At 42.4% G+C, this 20,023-nt stretch overlaps 2 protein-coding genes across 3 annotated transcripts in view; both read left to right on the top strand.

Annotated features, from left to right (window-relative positions):
- Window positions 1-970: 970 nt before the first annotated feature.
- On the top strand, window positions 971-15,894 carry IFIT3 (interferon induced protein with tetratricopeptide repeats 3). 2 transcript variants are annotated; one of them, XM_057737228.1, is made up of 3 exons: window positions 971-1,255; window positions 9,995-10,053; window positions 13,916-15,894. In XM_057737228.1, the coding sequence occupies exons 1-3, from the start codon at window positions 971-973 to the stop codon at window positions 15,372-15,374; spliced, it is 1,803 nt and encodes a 600-aa protein (XP_057593211.1). In that variant the 3' UTR covers window positions 15,375-15,894. The 2 variants fall into 2 exon arrangements, with proteins under 2 accessions (XP_057593211.1, XP_057593212.1); XM_057737229.1 differs by lacking the exon at window positions 9,995-10,053 and having other exon boundaries at window positions 1,122-1,255.
- The window catches only part of LOC130854431 (interferon-induced protein with tetratricopeptide repeats 1-like), a 41,484-nt gene continuing 22,633 nt past the window's right edge, over window positions 1,173-20,023 (top strand). The window contains exon 1 of the mRNA XM_057737232.1: window positions 1,173-1,255. Within this exon, the coding sequence (XP_057593215.1) occupies window positions 1,251-1,255 (5 nt within the window). The 5' untranslated portion in view covers window positions 1,173-1,250. The remainder of the gene's footprint in view (window positions 1,256-20,023) is intronic.

Here is a 20,023-nt window from a genome sequence, read left to right as displayed (position 1 = left end):
ACACTATAAAAGATATAAAGGTATGTCACTTTATCACTACCAGGACAACAAATTGTTAGCTAAGACCACCAACAGAACTACAGACTTTGGGTGTGATTTTGCAGGTTACTTTGGCTGGACATAACACAGTCTCTGAACTCAAAATATCTTATGATACTCCCCTTACTGGGAAGAAACAAACAAGTGTCAGTTTTGTCACATAAGAATCTCTGCTTTCTGCAGCTTCAGAATGGCGGACCCTTTCTCCTATGCAACTGACAATTCCCTCATCTTCAAATCAGCCATGAGAACTATACTCCCTATATTTTCATGAATATTTATGTCATAGAAAATTTTATGTTTTAAAAAAATCCCTCAGGGTATTATCATTCCTTCAGAGCTCAAAGCATAAATAGGTAAATTTATCAGCTAGGCAGCTAGCCAACAATATTACATGCATTACTATTTCCCATTTTACACCTGGGAAAACTGAATGATTGCCTTAGACATAAGAGATTTAAAGTGCTCGGGGTTTACTCCAGGGTTAGCTTCTTACATTTAGCATGGGGCAAAAAAAAAAAAAAAAAAAAAAAATCAGGCTCAGTGATTTGACTCTTGCATAATCCCAGAGCTAGTAGTAAATAACACAGAATTAAGTCCAGGTCTCAAGGAGCAAACTGTCCCCCACTAGGAAATTGACTTGATGAAGCTACTTTTTACAACGTATTTCTGGAGCAGTCTTTCACAACATGTGCTCCCAGAAACCCCTACATAAGAATCTCCTACAGACTTTATTAAAAATGCAATTTCCTGGGACTGACGCTAGAGTCAGGGTTAGATTCCTGACTGCGGATTTTTTTTTTTTTTTTTTTTTTTGGCCCCCTGCGGAGGCTTGTTTGGTCTTTGTTCCCCAACCAGGGAAGGAACCAGCGCCTACGCAGTGGAAGCGCGGAGTCTTAACCATTGGACGGCCAGGGAAGTCCCCAGAGTTATGATTTTAAACAATTTACTTCTGCCGAGTCAAGACAGAGAACTTTGTTTCCTTTTCCTCCTCTTGACGTTACATCAGTTTCACTTTCCAGTTTCTATTCCCTTCATGAACGCCATCACTCAAGAGACGGGGCGGAAGCATCACCTGATGCATTCTCCCCACCCCACGTCCCTGCTACATAGCTCTTTTCGTGTTTACTTGAGGCAGACGCGAGAGATTTCTGAAGAGCTAATCAGCTTGGACCCCAGCTTTTCAGAACAGCAGCGAGCAGACCGCCATCATGAGGTCAGTTGATAACTCGCAAACACCCTCGATCTAGAATGCAAATTGTAAGCTGAGCTTCTTGGGTGCAGGCAAGTTCCCGGGTTGAACTGTTGCTTGTGGACTAAACGTGCCTTTACTAAAACGGGCGCTTTTTATTTCTGTGACTTTTTCTGGTGTGTGCGCTCAGACTCCCTAAGTTTCAGGGGGTGGAGCTGGGAGCTGGGAGCTGGGAGCCAGGAGCTGGATGAGAGGGAGGCTTGGCAGGAAAGGTTAGATCCAATCAGGCACAAAGTTTGCCGATTCAAAGTTAGATCTAAGTGAATTACTCTTTGGGGCCTTTTCTGTTGTTTTCTTTAAAAGAACTAAGAGGCTTTCTTCTTGTCATTTTAAAAGGAAGCATTTCTTTTCAGAAGATGTTATTAAAGATGAAATTGGTAGTACAAAGCCAACTTATGTTGGGAGTTTTGCTCTGAAAGTTTGATCACTTCAGGATGGGAAGTGGAAAAAACAATCCTCACAGATGGACATTTTTTCCATTTTTTAAAAGCTCTTTATTGGAGTATAAATGCTTTACACTGTTGTGCCAGTTTCTGCTGTACAACAAAGTGAATCAGCTGTATTTATACATATATCCCCATATCCCCTCCCTCCCACCCTCCCTATCCCATCCCTCTAAGTCATCACCAGTCATCAAGCTGATCTCCCTGTTATGCAGCAGCTTCCCACTAGCTATCTGTTTTACATTTGGTAGTGAATGTATGTCAGTGCTACTCTCTCACTTCGTCGCAGCTTCCCCTTCACTCCCCATCCCTTGTCCTCAAGTCTGTTCTCTACATCTGCATCTTTATTCTTGCCCTATCACTGGGTTCATCAGTACCATTTTTTTAGATTCCATATATAGGAGTTAGCATACAGTATTTTTCTCTTCTGGCTTATTTCACTTTGTATGACAGACTCTAGGTCCATCCACCTCACTACACTTAACTCAATTTCATTCCTTGTTATGGTTGGGTAATATTCCATTGTATATATGTGCCACATCTTCTTTATCCATTCATCTGTTGAGGGGCATTTAGGTTGCTTCCATGTCCTGGCTATTGTAAATAGTGCTGCGATGAACACTGTGGTACATGTTTCTTTTTGGATTATGGTTTTCTCAGGGTATATGAAAACAAACTGGAAGCTTAAGAGTTTATTTTTATTGCTGTAATGAGAGCTTGTGAGCAGCAGAAAATAATTTCTCTTCAAAGCATAATGACCTAATCTCTTTCCCAATACTGATCTAATTTCTAATGAAGGACAGCAGAGCAGTGGTTGCCTGGGGATGGTGGAGGGTGGGATTGGGCTTGACTACGAGGGCACACAGGGGATGATGCAAATAGTCTATAAGGAGATAGTGGTGGTGGTTGCATGGGTATATACATTTGTCAAAATTCATCAAACTACACTTTAAATGGGTAGATTTTATTATATGTAAAGTATAATCTTAGTAAACTTGATTTTAAAAGATGCATATTGACCTGCTAGAGTTCTACCATCAGATAGAGCCTCAGGAAAGACAGCTGAGAGAAAAGGAAAACCTTTCCATCAAATACCTATGGGAAGGGATTGAGAGGTTGATCGACTGGGGAGGAAGCATCCTAGTGACCATTCAGGGAGTGAGGACAGGGCAACCCAAGGGCTCCCAAATGCTCTGCAGGCTTGTATCTGGGCATGCGGTAGATAAGAGGAATTCACTGCTGAATGCTTTAGGTCAACTTTCCTATATGACGGGCTCCTGGTCATGAGTGATGTGAATCACGTCTGCATGAATGAGCTGACCAGAAAAACCTAGCCCTGCCCAGTGCCTTGGTAGCCAGTCTGCCTAAGTTTGGCAGTGATCTGTGCTTGGGTGTGTCCAGAGCCACGGACCTGAGGACGTCTGAGGGAGGCGCTCTGGACTATGCTGGACTGAAGCCCACATCAAGGTGCCCTGTTCCCGGAGGCTGTAGGGCCGGGGCAGGTTAGGCTGCTCCTCCTCAGCGGTGCTAAAAACTGCCAAATGGGGAAGCCCCCTGGGGAAACACCTCATACCTGTTGGCTGCCTGATGAGTGCCTTCCTCTGCTCCATCCACTGAGAAACTCTCTTGGCCCCTTCGCACCTCAGAATTCATTTAAAATTATAACACGGATATGCCAATGATCATCGCACTAACAGTTTCTGTGCTATCAGTAGTTCGAAGTGCACTCTCTGTCCAGGGCTCTACACATGTTATCGGATATCATCCTCCCAATAGCCCTAGGAAGGGAACACTATTCTTTTTTATTAGTTCATTTTTTGGCTGAAAAAAATTGGACTGAGGGCAGATTACTTGGCCAAGAAGTCATACAGAAAGTGTGTCAGAGCAGGGTCATTACTAAGGTGCCAAACTCCAGGGCTGACCATCTTCTGGCTCTGAGTACAAAGGCCCAAAGGGTGAAATGTCTTAATGCCTTTAATTATGCTCACATTAGAGAGGAGCAGCAGGGACTGGGAGGTCTAGGCCCTCTGGCCCCTATTTGGAGAGGGAGGATCAGTCCTTAGAGTGCCCAGAGCCATGCCTTAGATGAAGGTAAAAGTGGATCTCCCTACAGCACAGTTTCCTATCATTTGGATGGAAGAAAAAAGAAATTTATTCCAGGCCATTTTAAAAGTGAGGAAATGAGGCTAAGTGATGTGATTCAAGAAATACCCCAGAGCTGGTCAAAGAGAAGACCAAAATCCAGGCTTTCTGTGCTTATTTTCCTTTCTTCTAAATGTCTGACTCACTGTTTGATACATTACATGATCTCCCACAAGTAAATGGGAAACTGCTTTTCAAAATACCTCCAGGGACTTCCCTGGCAGTCCAGTGGTTAAGACTCTGCGCTTCCACTGCAGGTGGCACGGGTTCGATCCCCTGGTCTCCGGGAACTAAGATCCCGCATGCCACGCTGCCAAAAACAAAACAAACCACCTCCTGGACTATGCGTCTCAAAATGTGACACTAGGGCTCCTGCAACAGAATTTCCAGGGTGCTTGTTAAAATGCAGAGTCCTGAACCCAAGCCCACCCCCAGGTTGCATCTGAAACTCTGGGAGGAGGACCTACAATGTGTGTGGTATCGACAATACCTTCTTTCAAACGCTCAAGCACAGTTGCGTGATCTGTGTAGAATGGCACTCCCAGTGGAAAATTGAGCTCAGCTCTGCACGTTCAGTTTCACTTTCTCCTCAGCAGGAATCCTGTTAGCATTGCCTCAGTTTCGTTTTCCTTTTCTATTTTATAAAAGCACAGACCTAGCAGCTAGCATCCAGAGTGGAAATCTCTGCATTTACTTACGATCCACAGCAGAAAACAAAACAAAATCAGCTTGAACTCCAGCTTTTCAGAATTGCAGGGAAACGGCCATTATGAGGTAAATATTCCCCAGTTCTTTGATAGGAAGTTGAGAATCTCTCCCAAATCTTGTTCTTGAGTGCAGTTTCCTGAATTATGCAGGTTCAGTGTTTGCTTATAGATTAAGTATACATTTCACTAACTCGATCATAAATCTATCTTACCAGTCCATGCACTTTTATTTCTGTGGCTCTTCCTGATTTTCAGAGTCAGATGCTGAGGAATGTGCTCCCAGCAGAGCTGGCAGCTGGGAATGGAGGTTGAGATAGCCTAGGAGGGCGTGCTCAGATCCTTTTAGGCAAAATCTGGTCAATGAGAGCTGGGGCCTGGAGGAAAGTTGCTGGAGGTCCTGGTCCCCCTTCTGTTTCTTATATTTGAAAGGACAAAATCAGAGCTTTGTGTGTTTTGTTGTGCTTGTTGTGGTGTTATTTTTAAAGCATGCTTACTTCTCAGCAAATGTGCTAAGGATTAGTTCAGCACTATAAAACTTCATAACGAGGTCTCTTTTGCCTTGAAATTTGCTCTCTCAGGATTGGGGAATATGTCTACCTGAACCGTCTTTTTACTGACCTGCTAGACCTCCCGTGTGAACTATAAACAGGGAGTAAGTGTCACAGAGTCTCTCAAATGTGTGGCAGATGCCCTGTACTACTACCGGCCTGAGTGCTCTACTAGAACGGAAGTTACTGAGCACTGCATTCTGAAATCCTGATTGAACAGATCAGAAATAAGGCCTAGGAAAAAAAATTAAAGGGGACAGCAGGTACTTCATCCACACACTAAATGCTTCCTGCATTGTACATATATAAATGTGAGTGGAGGAAGCCCAAAGTGGGTAGGGAGTGGGAGGGGCAGGATGTTGACATAAAGCAAGGCTTGCCTCCTTAAGGGATGTTTTAGGAATGAGAAACTGGTGACTGGAAATCACTACCAAAAAGTGAAGGCTTCCTAGAACCTTGCTACTTAGGCTGGCTCAAATCTAGCACGCCCTGGGAGGTTGCTACAAAGGCAGCATTCCAGACCTACTGAATCCAGATCGGCATCCCAGGTGATTTGGTCCTCGTGCACAGTAAAGCGTGAGAAGCACTGCTCTGGAGAGCTCCTTGGCTCATTTTTTGAAGAGATGGGCTCCTTGGGTTGTGCCTGTTCTGAACAACTGACTGGGCATGAGGTCTGCCTGTCCCTTCACGGAGTCATATGCTCCACAGGAGCATAACCAGAATATCCACAGTCAAGCCGCCTCAGAGATGTCCCTGGAATCACCGACTCTTACCCTTTACACAGAGCCTCTTTCTGCAGATTTCAAAATTCTACTCTAGTCATGGCTTCGATGAGGCCCTGGAAGATGCGGCATCTACCATGGGGTCTGTGGGCAGCGCCACCATCCAGGTGGGTCAGCAGGAAGGAGAAGGAGGAAAGACCGTAAAATGGGTTGATTCTGGATATTTCCTAAGGACTAGCAGTGCTGGTTTTATCTGCGTTGGTCAGCAAAACCTCACAGCTGCAGCTTGAGGCCATGAGAAATCTCTTCTTGGGCCCAAAGGACCCTTACCTCCCCAATTCTTTGTATGAGATGCCAAATATCCAGGTAGGAAGGGCATTCAGCTCTCCACATTTCACTTGCACTTAGACATTCTCTTTTTCAAGTTACTTCAGCAGCATCCCACCTGCTTGCTTGCTCCCTTAAATATCTGAATTTAATTATTATTCAGCAATTTATTAAATTTTATATATTATATATATAGAGAGAACATATGTCTGTATATATAGAGAGAGAGACAGAGAGTATTTAAAGCAACTTTCAAAAACACGAGATAAATTAGTAAGTGAGGAAACCTTGGCAAATGGAGTATTGGTTTTTAAAAAGACAATAGCATTTTTTTTTATCAAATCAGAATTATCTTCAAATGTTTTCTTTTGATCTACTCAAATATGTTAACGTTATCATGAACATGTCAATTACATATGACATGTAAACATGTCAATTAACATACAATAAATGTGTAATGAAAATCCAGAAGATGTGGGGGGAAACCAAGTATTTCATGTACCTAAACTATATAGAAGAAAAGGTGACCAGAATTTCTAAGATAATTATTTTTTTAATTTTATAATTGCCATATAAAACTGTGAAATATTGAAAGTATATATATATATACGTATACATTGTGAAAGGATTCCCCCATCTAGTTAAATAACATATCCATCACCTCATATACTTATTTGGGGTGTGGGGGTGAGACCATTTAAGTTCTAATCTCTTAGCAGATTTCAATTATACAACACAGTGTTATCAACTGTAGTTCCTATGTTTTACATTAGCTCCTCAAACCTTATTCATCTTATTCATCTTTTTTTTAAAATTAATTAATTAATTATATTTTTGGCTGTGTTGGGTCTTAGTTGCTGTGCTGGCTTTCTCTAGCTGTGGCAAACAGGAGTTACTCTTTGTTGCGGAACATGGATTCTAGGCACACAGGCTTCAGTAGTTGTGGAGCATGGGCTCAGTAGTTGTGGCTCCTGGGCTCTAGAGCACAGGCTCAGTAGTTGTGGCACATGGGCTTAGTTGCTTCATGGCATGTGGGATCTTCCTGGACCAGGTCTTGAACCCGCTTCCCCTTCCTTGGCAGGCAGATTTTTAACCATTGCGTCACCAGGGAACTCCCATCAAACCTTATTCATCTTATAACTGAAAGTTTGTACTCATTTACCACCCTCCCCCTATTCCCCACTCCTCACCCATGGCAACCACTTTTCTACTCTATGAGTTTGAATTTTTTTTTAGATTCTACATATGAGTGATACTATGCAGTATTTTTCTTTCTCTGTCAGGCTTATTTCACTTAGCATAATGCCTTCAAGTTCCATCCATGTTGTCACAAATGGCAGGATTTCCTTCTTTTTTATGACTGAATGATACTGGTCAGAAAGATGCTTGATATGATTTCAATCTTCTTAAACTGTATTAAGGCTTATTTTGTGGCCTAACATATGATCTGTCCTGGAGAATGTTCCATGTGTGCTTGAGAAGAATGTGTATTCATTCTGCTGCTGTTGGATGGAATGTTCTTTGTGTGTCTGTGTGTGTATCCATATATCTATATATCTATATAAATATACAGATAAACTCAATCTGACCTAATGTGTCATTTAGGTCCAATGTTTCCTTATTGATTTTCTATCTGGATTATCTCTCCATTGTTGACAATGTGGTACTGAAGTTCTCTACTATTATTGTATTACTATCTTTTTCTCCCTTCAGGACTATTAATATTTGCTTTATATATTTAGGTGCTCATATGTAGGGTACATAAATATTTACAAATATTATATTCTCTTGTTGGATTGACCCCTTTATCATTATATTGACCTTCTCTATCTTTTATTATAGTCTTTGGCTCAACATCTATTTTGAACAATATAAGCCTGCCCTCTTTTAGTTTGTATGGAATATCTTTTTCCATCCTTTCACTTTCAGTCTATGTGTGTCCTTAAAGCTGAAGGCAGCATACAGTTGGGTCTTGTTTTTTATCTATTCAGTCATTCTGTGTCTTTTGATTGGAGGATTTAGTCCATTTACGTTTAAAATAATTATTGATAGTTATGGACTTACTATACCATTTTATTAATAACTTTCTGGTTACTTTATAGTTTCTTTTTCCCTTCTTCTCTTGATCTCTTCTGCTGCGATTTGATGATTTTCTGTAATGATATGCTTGGATTCCTTTCTCTTTATCATTTGTGTATTTATCATAAATTTTTGCTTTGCGGTTACTGTGAGACTTATGTAAAATATCTTATATTGGGTTGGCCAAAAAGTTTTTTCAGTTTTTTCTGTAAGATGGCTCCAGTAGCGCTTGCTTGTCTTTAACTTCATCCGAAACAATTTTGTTAGATTGTATTTTGACAGCTGTCATATCAGTGTGCATTAAAAAAAAACTCATTGGAACTGGTGAATTTTTGTGTATCCATTTTAATATTGAAGATGGAAGAAAAAGGCAACATTTTCAGCATATTATGCTTTACTATTTCAAGAAAGGTAAAAACACAATTGAAGCGCAAAAAATAGATTTGTGTAGTGTATGGAGAAGGTGCTGATCAAATGTGTCAAAGGTGATTTGTGAAGTTTCATGCTGGAGATTTCTCACTGGACGATGCTCCATGGTCAGGTAGACCTGTTGAAGTTGATAGTGATCAAATCAAGACATTAATTAAGAACAGTCAACGTTATACCATGTGGGAGATAGCCAATATACTCAAAATATCCAAATCAAGCACTGAAAATCATTTGCACCAGCTTAGTTATGTTCATTGCTTTGATGTTTGGGTTCCACATAAGTTATTCGAAAAAAAACCTTCTTGACCATATTTCTGCATGCAATTCTCTACTGAAACGTAACAAAAACATTCCGTTTTTAAAACAAATTGTGACGGGTGATGAAAAGTGGATACTGTACAATCATGTGGAATGGAAGAGATCACGGGGCAAGCAAAATGAACCACCACCAACCACACCAAAGGTCAATCTTCATCCAAAGAAGGTGATGTGTATGTGGTGGGATTGGAAGGGAGTCCTCTATTATGAGCTCCTTCTGGAAAACCAAAGGATTAATTCCAACAAGTACTGCTCCCAGTTAGACCAACTGAAAGCAGCACTGGACAAAAAGTGTCCGGAATTAGTCAACAGAAAATGCATAATTGTCCATCAGGATAATGCAAGACCACACGTTTCTTTGATGACCAGGCAAAAACTGTTACAGCTTAGCTGGGAAGTACTCATTCATCTGCGGTATTCACCAGACATTGCACCTTCAGATCTCCATTTTATTTAAGTCTTTACAAAATTCTCTTAATGGAAAAAATTTCAATTCCCTGGAAGACTGTAAAAGGCACCTAGAATAGTTCTTTGCTCAAAAAGATAAAAAGTTTTGGGAAGGTGGAATTATGAAGTTGCCTGAAAAATGGTACAAGGTAGTGGAACAAAACCGTGAATACGTTGTTCAATAAAGTTATTGGTGAAAATGAAAAATGTGTCTTTTATTTTTACCTAAAAACCAAAGGCACTTTTTGGCCAACCCAATATTTGTAATAGTCTATTTTAAGCAGATAATTTAAGCTGGAACATATACTAAGGCTCTACCTTTTTAACTCTCTCCTCCTCCCACATTTTATGTTTTTGATGGCACAGTTTGTATATTTTTACCTTGTGTATACAACAAATTACTGTAGTTACAGTTATTTTTAAAACTTTTGTCTTTTAACCATTACACTAGATTCATAAGTGATTTACCCATTAAGGCAATAGTATTTTAATGCAAACCTCCTGGACACTGACTCTGGGTTTCATGTTTCTTCTTATCCAGATCTCAGGACTCCCATTCCAGTATGCTTTGCTCCAAATCCTAATTCAAGGGGAAATCAGGTATCAAATATCTAATCCAATTGGCAACCTAGGGAGGAAGGCTTAGGACAAATCAATAGACCTGAATTCCAATTTAAAAATAGGTCTTATAATCATGAAGCACTTACCTAGTTGGCTATCTTCCTGAATAGACTGGTCAGCATGACTTATACATTTCTTAGCATGGCCAGCACTAGCATTGGTGAACTGGTGGTATGGATGGAACGTCCCCAGGAGTTCCATACTCAGGCCTCTCACAGGTTTAGGAATGTTGAGTGAGCTTTTCTGCTTGCCTTACACTTTCTTGAGCAATCGACATCTTCTGAAGCTTATGACAGGACTGGAATATGTTTCATCTTGGAAGAAGAATCTTTATCAATAAGTGCTTAGAAAGTTTATTTGCGAAGAGCCCTCTTGTTCGTTGATATATCAAAGCTTGTTGCCTACGCGCACTCTTGCCCCAGCTACCAGCCTTAGAAAAAAAAGATAGTGTCATCAAACTGGGAAGGTGATTTCTGGTTTTGTTGAAGTAAAAACATCCAAGGTCGCCTTTCGGCAGACCCACTGAGAAGCTGGATGAATACTCTCTATCAATCCTTAGAGTGGTTAGCTATTATTTTCAGGCACCTAGACACACCTACAAATCTGCAGACACATTCTGTTGATCTGAAACTCATGCTTTTCTTTCTCCCTCTGAAATTCCTAATTGGGCAATCAGCAAAGTTAATGTGTTGAAACACTGAAATGCCTTTATAATACTTTAGTTGCATAACAGTTATAAACAGATTTGTTCAGTAATTATCTTTATAACACTCCTAATATTGATTTTTTTAATTTATTTATTTATTGGATTTATTTTTTTATTGGCTGTGTTGGGTCTTTGTTGCTGCACACAGGCTTTCTCTAGTTGCGCTAGAGAAGGCTACTCTTCATTGTGGTGCGCGGGCTCCTCATTGTGGATACTTCTCTTGTTGCACAGCATGGGCTCTAGGCGCATGGGCTTCAGTAGTTGCGGCACATGGCTCAATAGTTCTGGCTCATGGGCTCTAGAGCGCAGGCTCAATAGTTGTGGCGCACGGGCTTAGTTGCTCCATGGCATGTGGTATCTTCCTGGGGCAGGGATCGAACCCATGTCCCCTGCATTGGCAGGTGGATTCTAAACAACTGCGCCACCTAAGAAGTCCCCTAATATTGATTTTTTAATATTGCTAACTTGATTTTGACCTATTGTCCTTCATACAGAGCAGCTAGAAACCCCAGAAGCCAAACTGAAAAGCCCTAAATGGAGAGGGAAGACTTTAGCACTGTGGTGCTCTAGCCAGGGACCAAGAGAACGAAAAAGACTGCCAAGAAAAGAGGCACACACATAAAGAGATATCTGCGTAGACAACTGTCCTCTCTCCCCTTGTCTTGGGTTGATTCCTTTGCCTCTGCATCTCTCACTATAAAGCACTTCACATGCAAACACTTTGGGTCACAAATGACTTAGGTGAACATTGCCAGAGAGAGACAGGAAGTAGATCAGAGCACTTGCAGCAGTGGTGTGTGGGCCAGTGCTGGTCCAGAGTAAACTGAAATACAGTCAGTGGCTCCTCTTAGAGAAAAACGTATTTTACAATTTGAAGAACTTTCCTTTATTCTGAGATTATATTCTTCTTACTTCTTCAATGATAATAAAAATGCTTCCTTTCTTTTTCTTTTTTAACAAAATGTTGGTAAGAATAGATGGTATCTTTTGAGGTGAATTTTTCTCCCCATGTCACTGTATTGCCAAATAAGCTGGCAGCCCTTTTTGTTTCATAACATTTTTCTGAAATTGTGCTAGTCTGTGAAATCCAAAATTGTGGACAACAGTGGGTTTAATGATTCTGGAGGTTCTTACCAATTTTATGGCACCAAGAATCTACTGATAAAAAAGGAAGAGTACAAAATCTGTACAATATACCCCAAGTCCCAGGCAAATATAGATGTAAGAACACACTTTGAGCACTCGTGTAACTTATTTAACTAAATAAGGCAAGTGAGTTCCCTTGGTATTTTCCAACTACAAAACACAAAATATGTCCATTTTGTTTGTTATCTCTCGAAACAAATTCATTCTCTCTGGGGATCTGCTTCAATCAAACTGAAACCCAGCCTTCATGGGTCTTTGTGTGACTGCAGGGAGGTGTGGAGAAGATGAGGGGAAAAGAACTAATTCACATAACAAAAGCAAAATCCCTGGGCTTTCATCTCTTTCTTTACATGGCTTCCAACCACACTGTGGTCTCCAGGGTTCAGAAAGGGCCAGGATAACCTTTATTTTTCTCAGTATCCCTGAAAACTAACAAAGTGACACAAAAAGGTAGCCTTGTGAAGGGTCATTGGATGGCTAAATAAACCTGACTTCGTAACTGAACCAGACAAGAGTGATCCCAGTTCCTTTCACTGTAGTGCTCTCCTCTTATCCACCTTAACCTCACTTCCTCCATATCTGCTCACACAGTAGAAGGGATGTGCTTTGTGGGTTTCTTGCACAGACCATAGATATAGAAAGGTGAATCCAGGAAGCAAGAGGAAAGTGCTTCTTCCTCTGTCCTGGAAAACTTAGAGGTATTAGTAAGAGTTCTCCAGAGAAATAGAACCAATAGGAGATACACACACACACACACACACACACACACACACACACACACACACGCGCGCGCGCGCGCGCGCGCACATGCGCGCGCACTGCTGGTTGATGTCAGCCCTAACCCATGAAGGATGGGCACAGGCAGAGGCATTTGCTAAAGGCAGTTGTTCCAGGCTCTTCCATGTGTTTGCTGGCCAAGAAGTAAACTATTTTGAGCACTGCAATGGTGGAAATTCATTCAGCCAACTACAGAGCTCAAACTTCACTAAAGGCTTCTTTTTCTTTAGCTTTTATTTAAAGGTTAATGTAGGGTGGACTCCTGGATGGAGAATTCTCCACTGCCCTGCTACCAGCTCTGCCTTGCACTGTGGTCATCAGCTTTCCTCAGAGCAAAAGTAGGAAGGTCCCAGGAGTGGGCTTACACCTGTGACCTTACCTGGTTTTTCTAAGGTATTTTGCATGTTTTTCAGCAGTGAAACCAAAACAAATCTTCAGCTTTATCCCTGTTTCTTGTAAGGGAAGAGCCTTTACATAACTGGACACATTTTGCTTTTTCCTCATTGAGAATTTTAACCCTCTTTTGTATTACTGCTATAATAATTTATAAACATTTATTTTTACCTACTTTTTTTTAACTTCTCAGGCCAAATTTTTTATACGCCACTTATTTGTCAATATAAAGATTCTCACCTAATGCTGGTTTTTAAGAAAAAAATATATATATACACACACACCCATATATTAAGATACAGACAGAATGAGAGAGACAGAGAGAGATATTTATTATGAGGAACTGGTTCACATGATTACGGAGGCTGAGATATCTCATGACATCTCAGCTGTCTGCCAGCTGAGACCCAGGAAAGCCAGTGGCATAACTCCGGTCTGAGTCCAAAGACCTGAAAACTGGAGGGCTGATGGTGTAAGTTCCAGTCTGAGGGGAGAAAAAGACGAGTGTCCCAGCCCAAGCAGCCAAGCGGAGAGAGCAAAGTCAGCCTTCCTGAGCCCTTTTGTTGTACTCAGGCCCTTAGCAGACTGGAGAACGCCACCCACACTGGGCAATCTGCTTCATCCAGTCTACTGATTCAGATGCTGCTCTCTTCTGGGAGCATGACACCCTCACGGATATGACCAGAACTAACGTTTAGCTAGACAGCGGGACATCCTGTGGCTCAGTCAGGTGGACACACAAGATAACCCGTAGCTGCATCACAGGGTACGGCGCTTGGCAGGTGCACACCACAGTGACTGTGTTTATTTTCTCCACAGTGAGGTCAACAAGAATTCTCTGGAGAAAATCCTTCCACAGCTGAAGTGCCATTTCACCTGGAACTTGTTTAAGGAAGAAAGTGTCTCGCATGATCTAGAAGACAGAGTGTGTAACCAGAGTGAATTTTTAAACTCTGAGTTCAAAGCTACAATGTACAACTTGTTGGCCTACATAAAACACTTAGATGGTCAAAACGAGACAGCCCTGCAATGCTTACAGCAAGCTGAAGAGTTCATCCAGCGAGAGCACGCTGACCAGGCAGAGATCAGAAGCCTGGTCACCTGGGGGAACTATGCCTGGGTCTACTACCACCTGGGAAGATTCTCAGAAGCTCAGGTGTATGTAGACAAGGTGAAACAAGTATGCCAGAAGTTCTCAAATCCTTACAGTATTGAGTGTCCTGAGCTTGACTGTGAAGAAGGATGGACACTGCTAAAGTGTGGAGGAAAAAAAAATGAAAGGGCAAAGGTCTATTTTGAGAAGGCTTTGGAAGAGAAGCCCAACAACCCAGAATTCTCCTCCGGACTGGCCATCGCAATGTACTTTCTGGATAGCAAACCAAAGCAGCAGTCCTCTGTGGACATTCTGAAGCAGGCTGTTGAGCTGAGTCCTGACAATCAGTATATCAAAGTTCTCTTGGCCCTGACATTGCAGAAGATGAAGGAAGAAGCTGAAGGGGAGCAGCTGGTTGTAGAGGCCCTGGAAAAAGCTTCTTGCCAAACAGATGTCCTTTGCAGTGCAGCCAAATTTTACCTAAGAAAAGGTGATCTGGACAAAGCTATTGAACTGTTTCTAAGGGCACTGGAATTCATACCAAATAATGCTTACCTCTTGCACCAGATTGCGTGCTGCTATAGGGCAAAAATCAAACAACTTCAGCGTACAGGAGAATCCGAAGCTAGCAGGAATAGAGAGAAGATTGAAGAACTAAGGGAATATGCTACGGACTATGTGAATAAAGCTATTGAGAAGGGACTAAATCCTCTATATGCGTATTCTGATGTCACTGAGCTCCTGGAAATAGGCGCATGTTATCAGACAGCTTTCAGTAAGGAGCTCCCCAGCACCAGGGGACAACTCCATCAGCGCTATTGCAACTCTGAGGAGTATCATGAGAAGTCTGAAGACACTGCTGAACAACTTTCTTTAGAGGGTTTGCGCATAAGTGCAAAATCAACTGAGACGGAAAAGATGAAATTCCAATCACAGAACGTAGCTGAAAATCAGCTTCCACAAAATGCACCAAATTCTTGGTATCTCCAAGGATTAATTCACAAGATGAATGGAGATGTGCAGCAAGCAGCCAAATGTTATGAGAAGGAACTGGGCCGCCTACTAAGGAACAGCCCTACAGGCATAGGCAGCTTTTTCCTGCCAGCATCTGAGTTTGAAGAAGGCAGTGAGGAAATGGGCCAGGGTGCAGACAGCTCTACTCTCAGAGAGCTCCCTGACCCCTGAGCTGAAACAGAGAGGAAGGAAAGAAACAGAGAGGGAGCTGGAATACTAGCGGTGTCGGGGAGAAGGGTGAGAAAGCAGGAGCTCCCCAATCAGAGCTTGCTGAGCAAGATGGTCCTGCTTATCGCTTTAAGGCACATTTCTAGAGTTGTTTTCTCATGACTATCTTCCTGGTCCATACCAGCCACACACAGTTCTCTGGTGCGCAGGTCTGAGAGCAAACCGCTAGCAGAAGCAGCGCTTCAGGCCTGCGTGAGGCACTCTGTTCTCCAGATAGCCACCATGTCCGCCCTTCTTGCCAGGTCATAATTGGTGATTTTCTACCAATGGAATCCCACGTCCTTCACCCCATTACTATTTAGCCTTCTGGGCCTCCTCGAAAACTAGACTAGCTTTTGACCAACCCTGGAATATTCCTTACGTCTTGCTCTTGGCTTCAGCTATGTGTTATTTTTGATAGTGATACTACAATAAATATATATTCTTGATAGTAATGCTACAATAAATTTTAAAATTTCAACTCGGGATAGAATTAATTGTGTGGTTTGCATGTGTGACTAAGAGTGATATTAATTCCCAAAGTTTCTCTTGCTATGGACATCGTATGCTATAGCCATACGATGCTATTCTCAAGGTGCCCATTTTAGCTCCTCCCTTGGCCCTAAAACCCTCAACCTGTAGCCAGCACATCTGTGGGCTGTGGGAACTATGACTCCCATTCCAGCCCAGGAGCCTCAGCTGAGTCCAGTGCCCAGTTAGCACCTGCTGCTGTTGACCAGGGTTGCTGCGTGCCCAGGAGTACCTGGGCAATTGCCTCCCAGTCAGAGTATAAGGGGCACCAGGATTAGGCTGGCCATACAGACAAAGATCTTCACCCTTCAGGGTGAATGAAAATATTCAAGTATTCTCCTCTCAGCTGGGGAAATGCACAAGGGTTGTTTGCTCTGTGCAACCAAGGGATGCACCGAGAGCCCTATCAGCCTCTACTCAACCCATGAAAAGGCTTGCACTCATATGCTTTTATAGTGATATCATCTGATTGTCTATGTGCAAAGGAAAATTGTTACACACCAAATCCCAGAGAAGACAGAAGAACTGGCATTCCCACCTAGTTTGTGAGTAGAAAGCCAGAAAGTTGGCTCTTTCTTATGCAGTAGGGGAATCCTGAAAAGTTGCTTAGCAGGCTACACTGGCTGTGGGAGCAGCAGACTTTGGTGAGGGTGCCCCAACCCTGAGTGATCTGCTGGCCCCAGCAAGGCTGTGGGAGCCATTGGGTGCCCAGCAGTGAACTCTTGACTCCTGGCCAGACTTATCCTGGAACAGCACTGTCCATTGTGACCAGTTCAAGAGTGGACACTGGGCCCCTCTGAGGGATATTACCATGGAAACCAATATTAAAAGCCTGGCCAAGGCAGAAGGGTGGTTTGGGGGGAAGGTGGGGACTGGCCAATTCTTGCCCTCAAAAACAGCTATAGCTCTGGGGTAGGTGAGGAACTGCCTATCTTTATACAAATATACGCGCTCAAGGACACAGAGTTTGAATACTAGGAGACTGGAGGCTTTCTACATGGTTACTCCAACGGGGGTACCTGGTTCCATCCTCAGAAAGTTACACAGCTGACATGTAGAAGGATCATGAACCTGTCCCTCCACACTTAGAGGGAGTCCCATTCATCCTCCAGATGATGTTGGGGCTTCCCAGAAGACGCAGTTGACTGGTCCTGACCTACACACCTAGGTTGTGATTTATTTTTCTGCCTGGACAATTTTATTGAAAAGATGCCTGTATGTCTACAATCTACCCTTGTCGGAGAGCACAGCCCCAGTCTTCATTTCTTGGTATGTGACTCTGGTCTCACACAGGTTTGCCTCTGGAGACTCAGAAGGAGTCACATGAATTGCTGGTTTTCACAGTCATCTACTTCTTACTACCTGGGACCATACCCAGTCTTACCCAATTAGTAACCTGGTGGGGACTCAGACTTCCAAATCAATTCCGTTTTACCTCACCCTGACTGCCACAAATATCTGTAGGGCAGGTCTGACTTGCAGCCACATAGCATGTCCCAGTAGATTCTAAACCTTCCCACAAAAAGACAATTGGAGGAGTGGGGGTAAATCTCCACAAAGGAAACCATGGACTCCTCCCCTTTAGTGCATCAGTCCAAGGAGGCAGGGACTCCATCTCCTTTGCTCACAACTGTGTGCCCATCCCCCAAAATAGTGCCTGGAATGAACTAGGCTCTCAAAAATTTTTGATGAATAAAGGAACACATTGCGTCTACTCCAGGGCTGTGACACTTTAGCTCAAGGATCACCTCCTCCAAGACAACTTCTCTGAATCCTAGGAGAGAGTGCTGGGAAGATAAAATAGTAAGTGTCCAAAGCTATAAAACAATAACAATTAAAAATAGCAGGTTTACGTATTGGCCTCTGACCTGTGTGTTCCATGACCTGCGCTAAGCTCATTACCAGCATCTAAAACCAGTAGGAAAGTTATGAGATTCAGAGTGGTTTAGTAACTTGTCTGAGGCCACACAGGGACAGAACTGGCAAAAAATGATCAAATAAAGGAGGAACGAGGGAGATGGCCTGCAAGTTGCCTTCTTTTCTGTTATTGAAGATGCAATGTAAAAGGCTTGGGGGTTTATATTACTAGTATTTTTTAAAAGATGTATTTTCCTATAAATGTTAGGGAACTGATATCCTCAACATCACCACATAATAGCCATAACATGCTTAACATAAATGCTAACATAAATGTTAACATACATGCTTAACATGCAGACTTCAAGACTCCAGGAACAATAATTCAGGTCTCCACAAATTTGACTTTAGGATGTGTGTGTCTCTGTAGAGACAATAGAGATCACTGGGGTAAAAGAATGGTCTCTGGTGCCAGGCTCCAGCCTGACTGGTGAAGGATGCTATTTGTCTTGATATCTTCTTCCTCTCTTCCCTGGCCTACTGAATGAAATTGCACCAACTCCAAACACCTTCCTCTCTGCAAAAGAGGAAATTCATGACATTTGCTGGAAAAGGAAGAGTTCAGCTGAAGTATATTTCCAGGTTAACAGCAGGTACAGCTGCCTCCCCACCACTCCTTTTTCTGATTAATCATCCCAAATCAAGCATCTAACAAAGTCAAGAAAGGGACTCAAAGGTGGCCATCTGCCAGTGAAGTGACAGGCAGATCCAGTCCCTGACCCCGAGGCTCTTCTGGATCTCTTTACTTGATTCAGTTTCAGAGTTTCTACAGCACCAGTAGCTGGATCCCTAAAATTGTCCCTGGCCCTCAATCATTGGCTAACCTGGTCCTGGCAATTGTCCAAAAGGAAACAGTATGTTAGAAATACAATTCCTGGGTAAAAGCAAGCCAAGTTGCTTTTCTAATGACTCCTGTATTCTGCATACATTCTGGACCCAGCATCCCATCTTCCAGGTGTGGTTAGGAAAGAGATCCAGACCTTGATGTCTGCCGGTGAAGTGAACCGCACGCTGGACTTCCTGATCTTTGTCTAGCTCAGTTTCACATTTTCTGCAGAATCAAGAGCTGACAATCAAAATGGCTCCTAACTCACATTGATTGGTCAGGCTGGAGTATAACAATTTATACTCCAATCACTGACAAGCAGGGGTGGGGAGGGCACTGAAATCAGCTATTGGCTGATTGTCCAGGAGCAGTCAGGAATTCTACCATTGGATGCTGCCTTTGCAATCGTATCATAAGAAAAAGCACTGATGTTCTTTTGCTTCCCTGTGATTGGCATAAGGGCAGGTGAGCAGCAGGAAATATTTTGCCCTGGAAAGTGTTCTAACCTGCAAAACTCAACAGACACAGGAGTAGGAATGGAAGGTGTGAAGTTAGGGACTGTGATCATAAGCTCCAAAAGTACAATGAGGAGGATGAGATCAGTCACCGAGTAGGTAGGGGACTTGCCACTAACTCAGGAGTCAGAATGGAGATCAGAGTCTGACCCCTATTTCTCCCCAGCTGCCCTGTGGTGCAATATTTAGGTGTAGGGCACTGATATGAGGAGCTGCATTAAGAAGGCTTCCTGATCTCAATTTTTATTATGATTTGTGTCTGGTTTGGGCTCTTCCTAACCAAATAAAGGAGCTCATATCAATTTCTAGGTTAATTTAAGCAGGAATTAGTCCAACTATAATTCAACAAATTTCATTAAGATTTTGGAAAGTGCCCTGGTATTGGTTCTAGACCTACTTGAATCTCATCTCCACCACCTAGTAGATCTGTAGTGTTGGAAAAAATCATTTTGACTTCTGTGATTCTAAAATATCCCTATATAAAACCTGGAAATAATAAATTCCACCTCACAGTGTTTTATGAAGATTAAATGGGTTTCTTTACAAGCATTAAGGTAGACCAGATATGCAAAGAATAAAGCCTATATAACAAAATAAAAAGAGATGGGTAGTATGCAAAACATATCTTTATAAATGCAGAGCTGGCATGGGGAAGAGAATAGAGAATTCCAGGAAGTCCAGAAATAACAAGAAAGTAAGAATGCACATTAATAAGCAAGTACTCGTTAGCTTTATTGATGTGTGTCACTTGCTGGTGGTCTAGATCATGAGTTTTAACAGGCAATTGTCAAGGAGATGGAAGACATAGCCTGGGGCCCACACAT

Source organism: Hippopotamus amphibius, chromosome 5 (genome assembly GCF_030028045.1).
Source record: "Hippopotamus amphibius kiboko isolate mHipAmp2 chromosome 5, mHipAmp2.hap2, whole genome shotgun sequence".
NCBI classification, from domain to species: domain Eukaryota; kingdom Metazoa; phylum Chordata; class Mammalia; order Artiodactyla; family Hippopotamidae; genus Hippopotamus; species Hippopotamus amphibius.
Note: the sequence above shows the minus strand (reverse complement) of the source record. Positions and strands in the feature narration are given on the sequence as shown.

Coding starts and splice junctions, on each gene's coding strand:
- IFIT3 (XM_057737228.1), top strand. CDS start 971: ATGATTTTAAACAATTTACTTCTGCCGAGTCAAGACAGAGAACTTTGT. Junction 1,256..9,994: donor GAGCAGACCGCCATCATGAG/GTCAGTTGATAA, acceptor CTTCTTATCCAG/ATCTCAGGACTCCCATTCCA. Junction 10,054..13,915: donor CTAATTCAAGGGGAAATCAG/GTATCAAATATC, acceptor TTTTCTCCACAG/TGAGGTCAACAAGAATTCTC.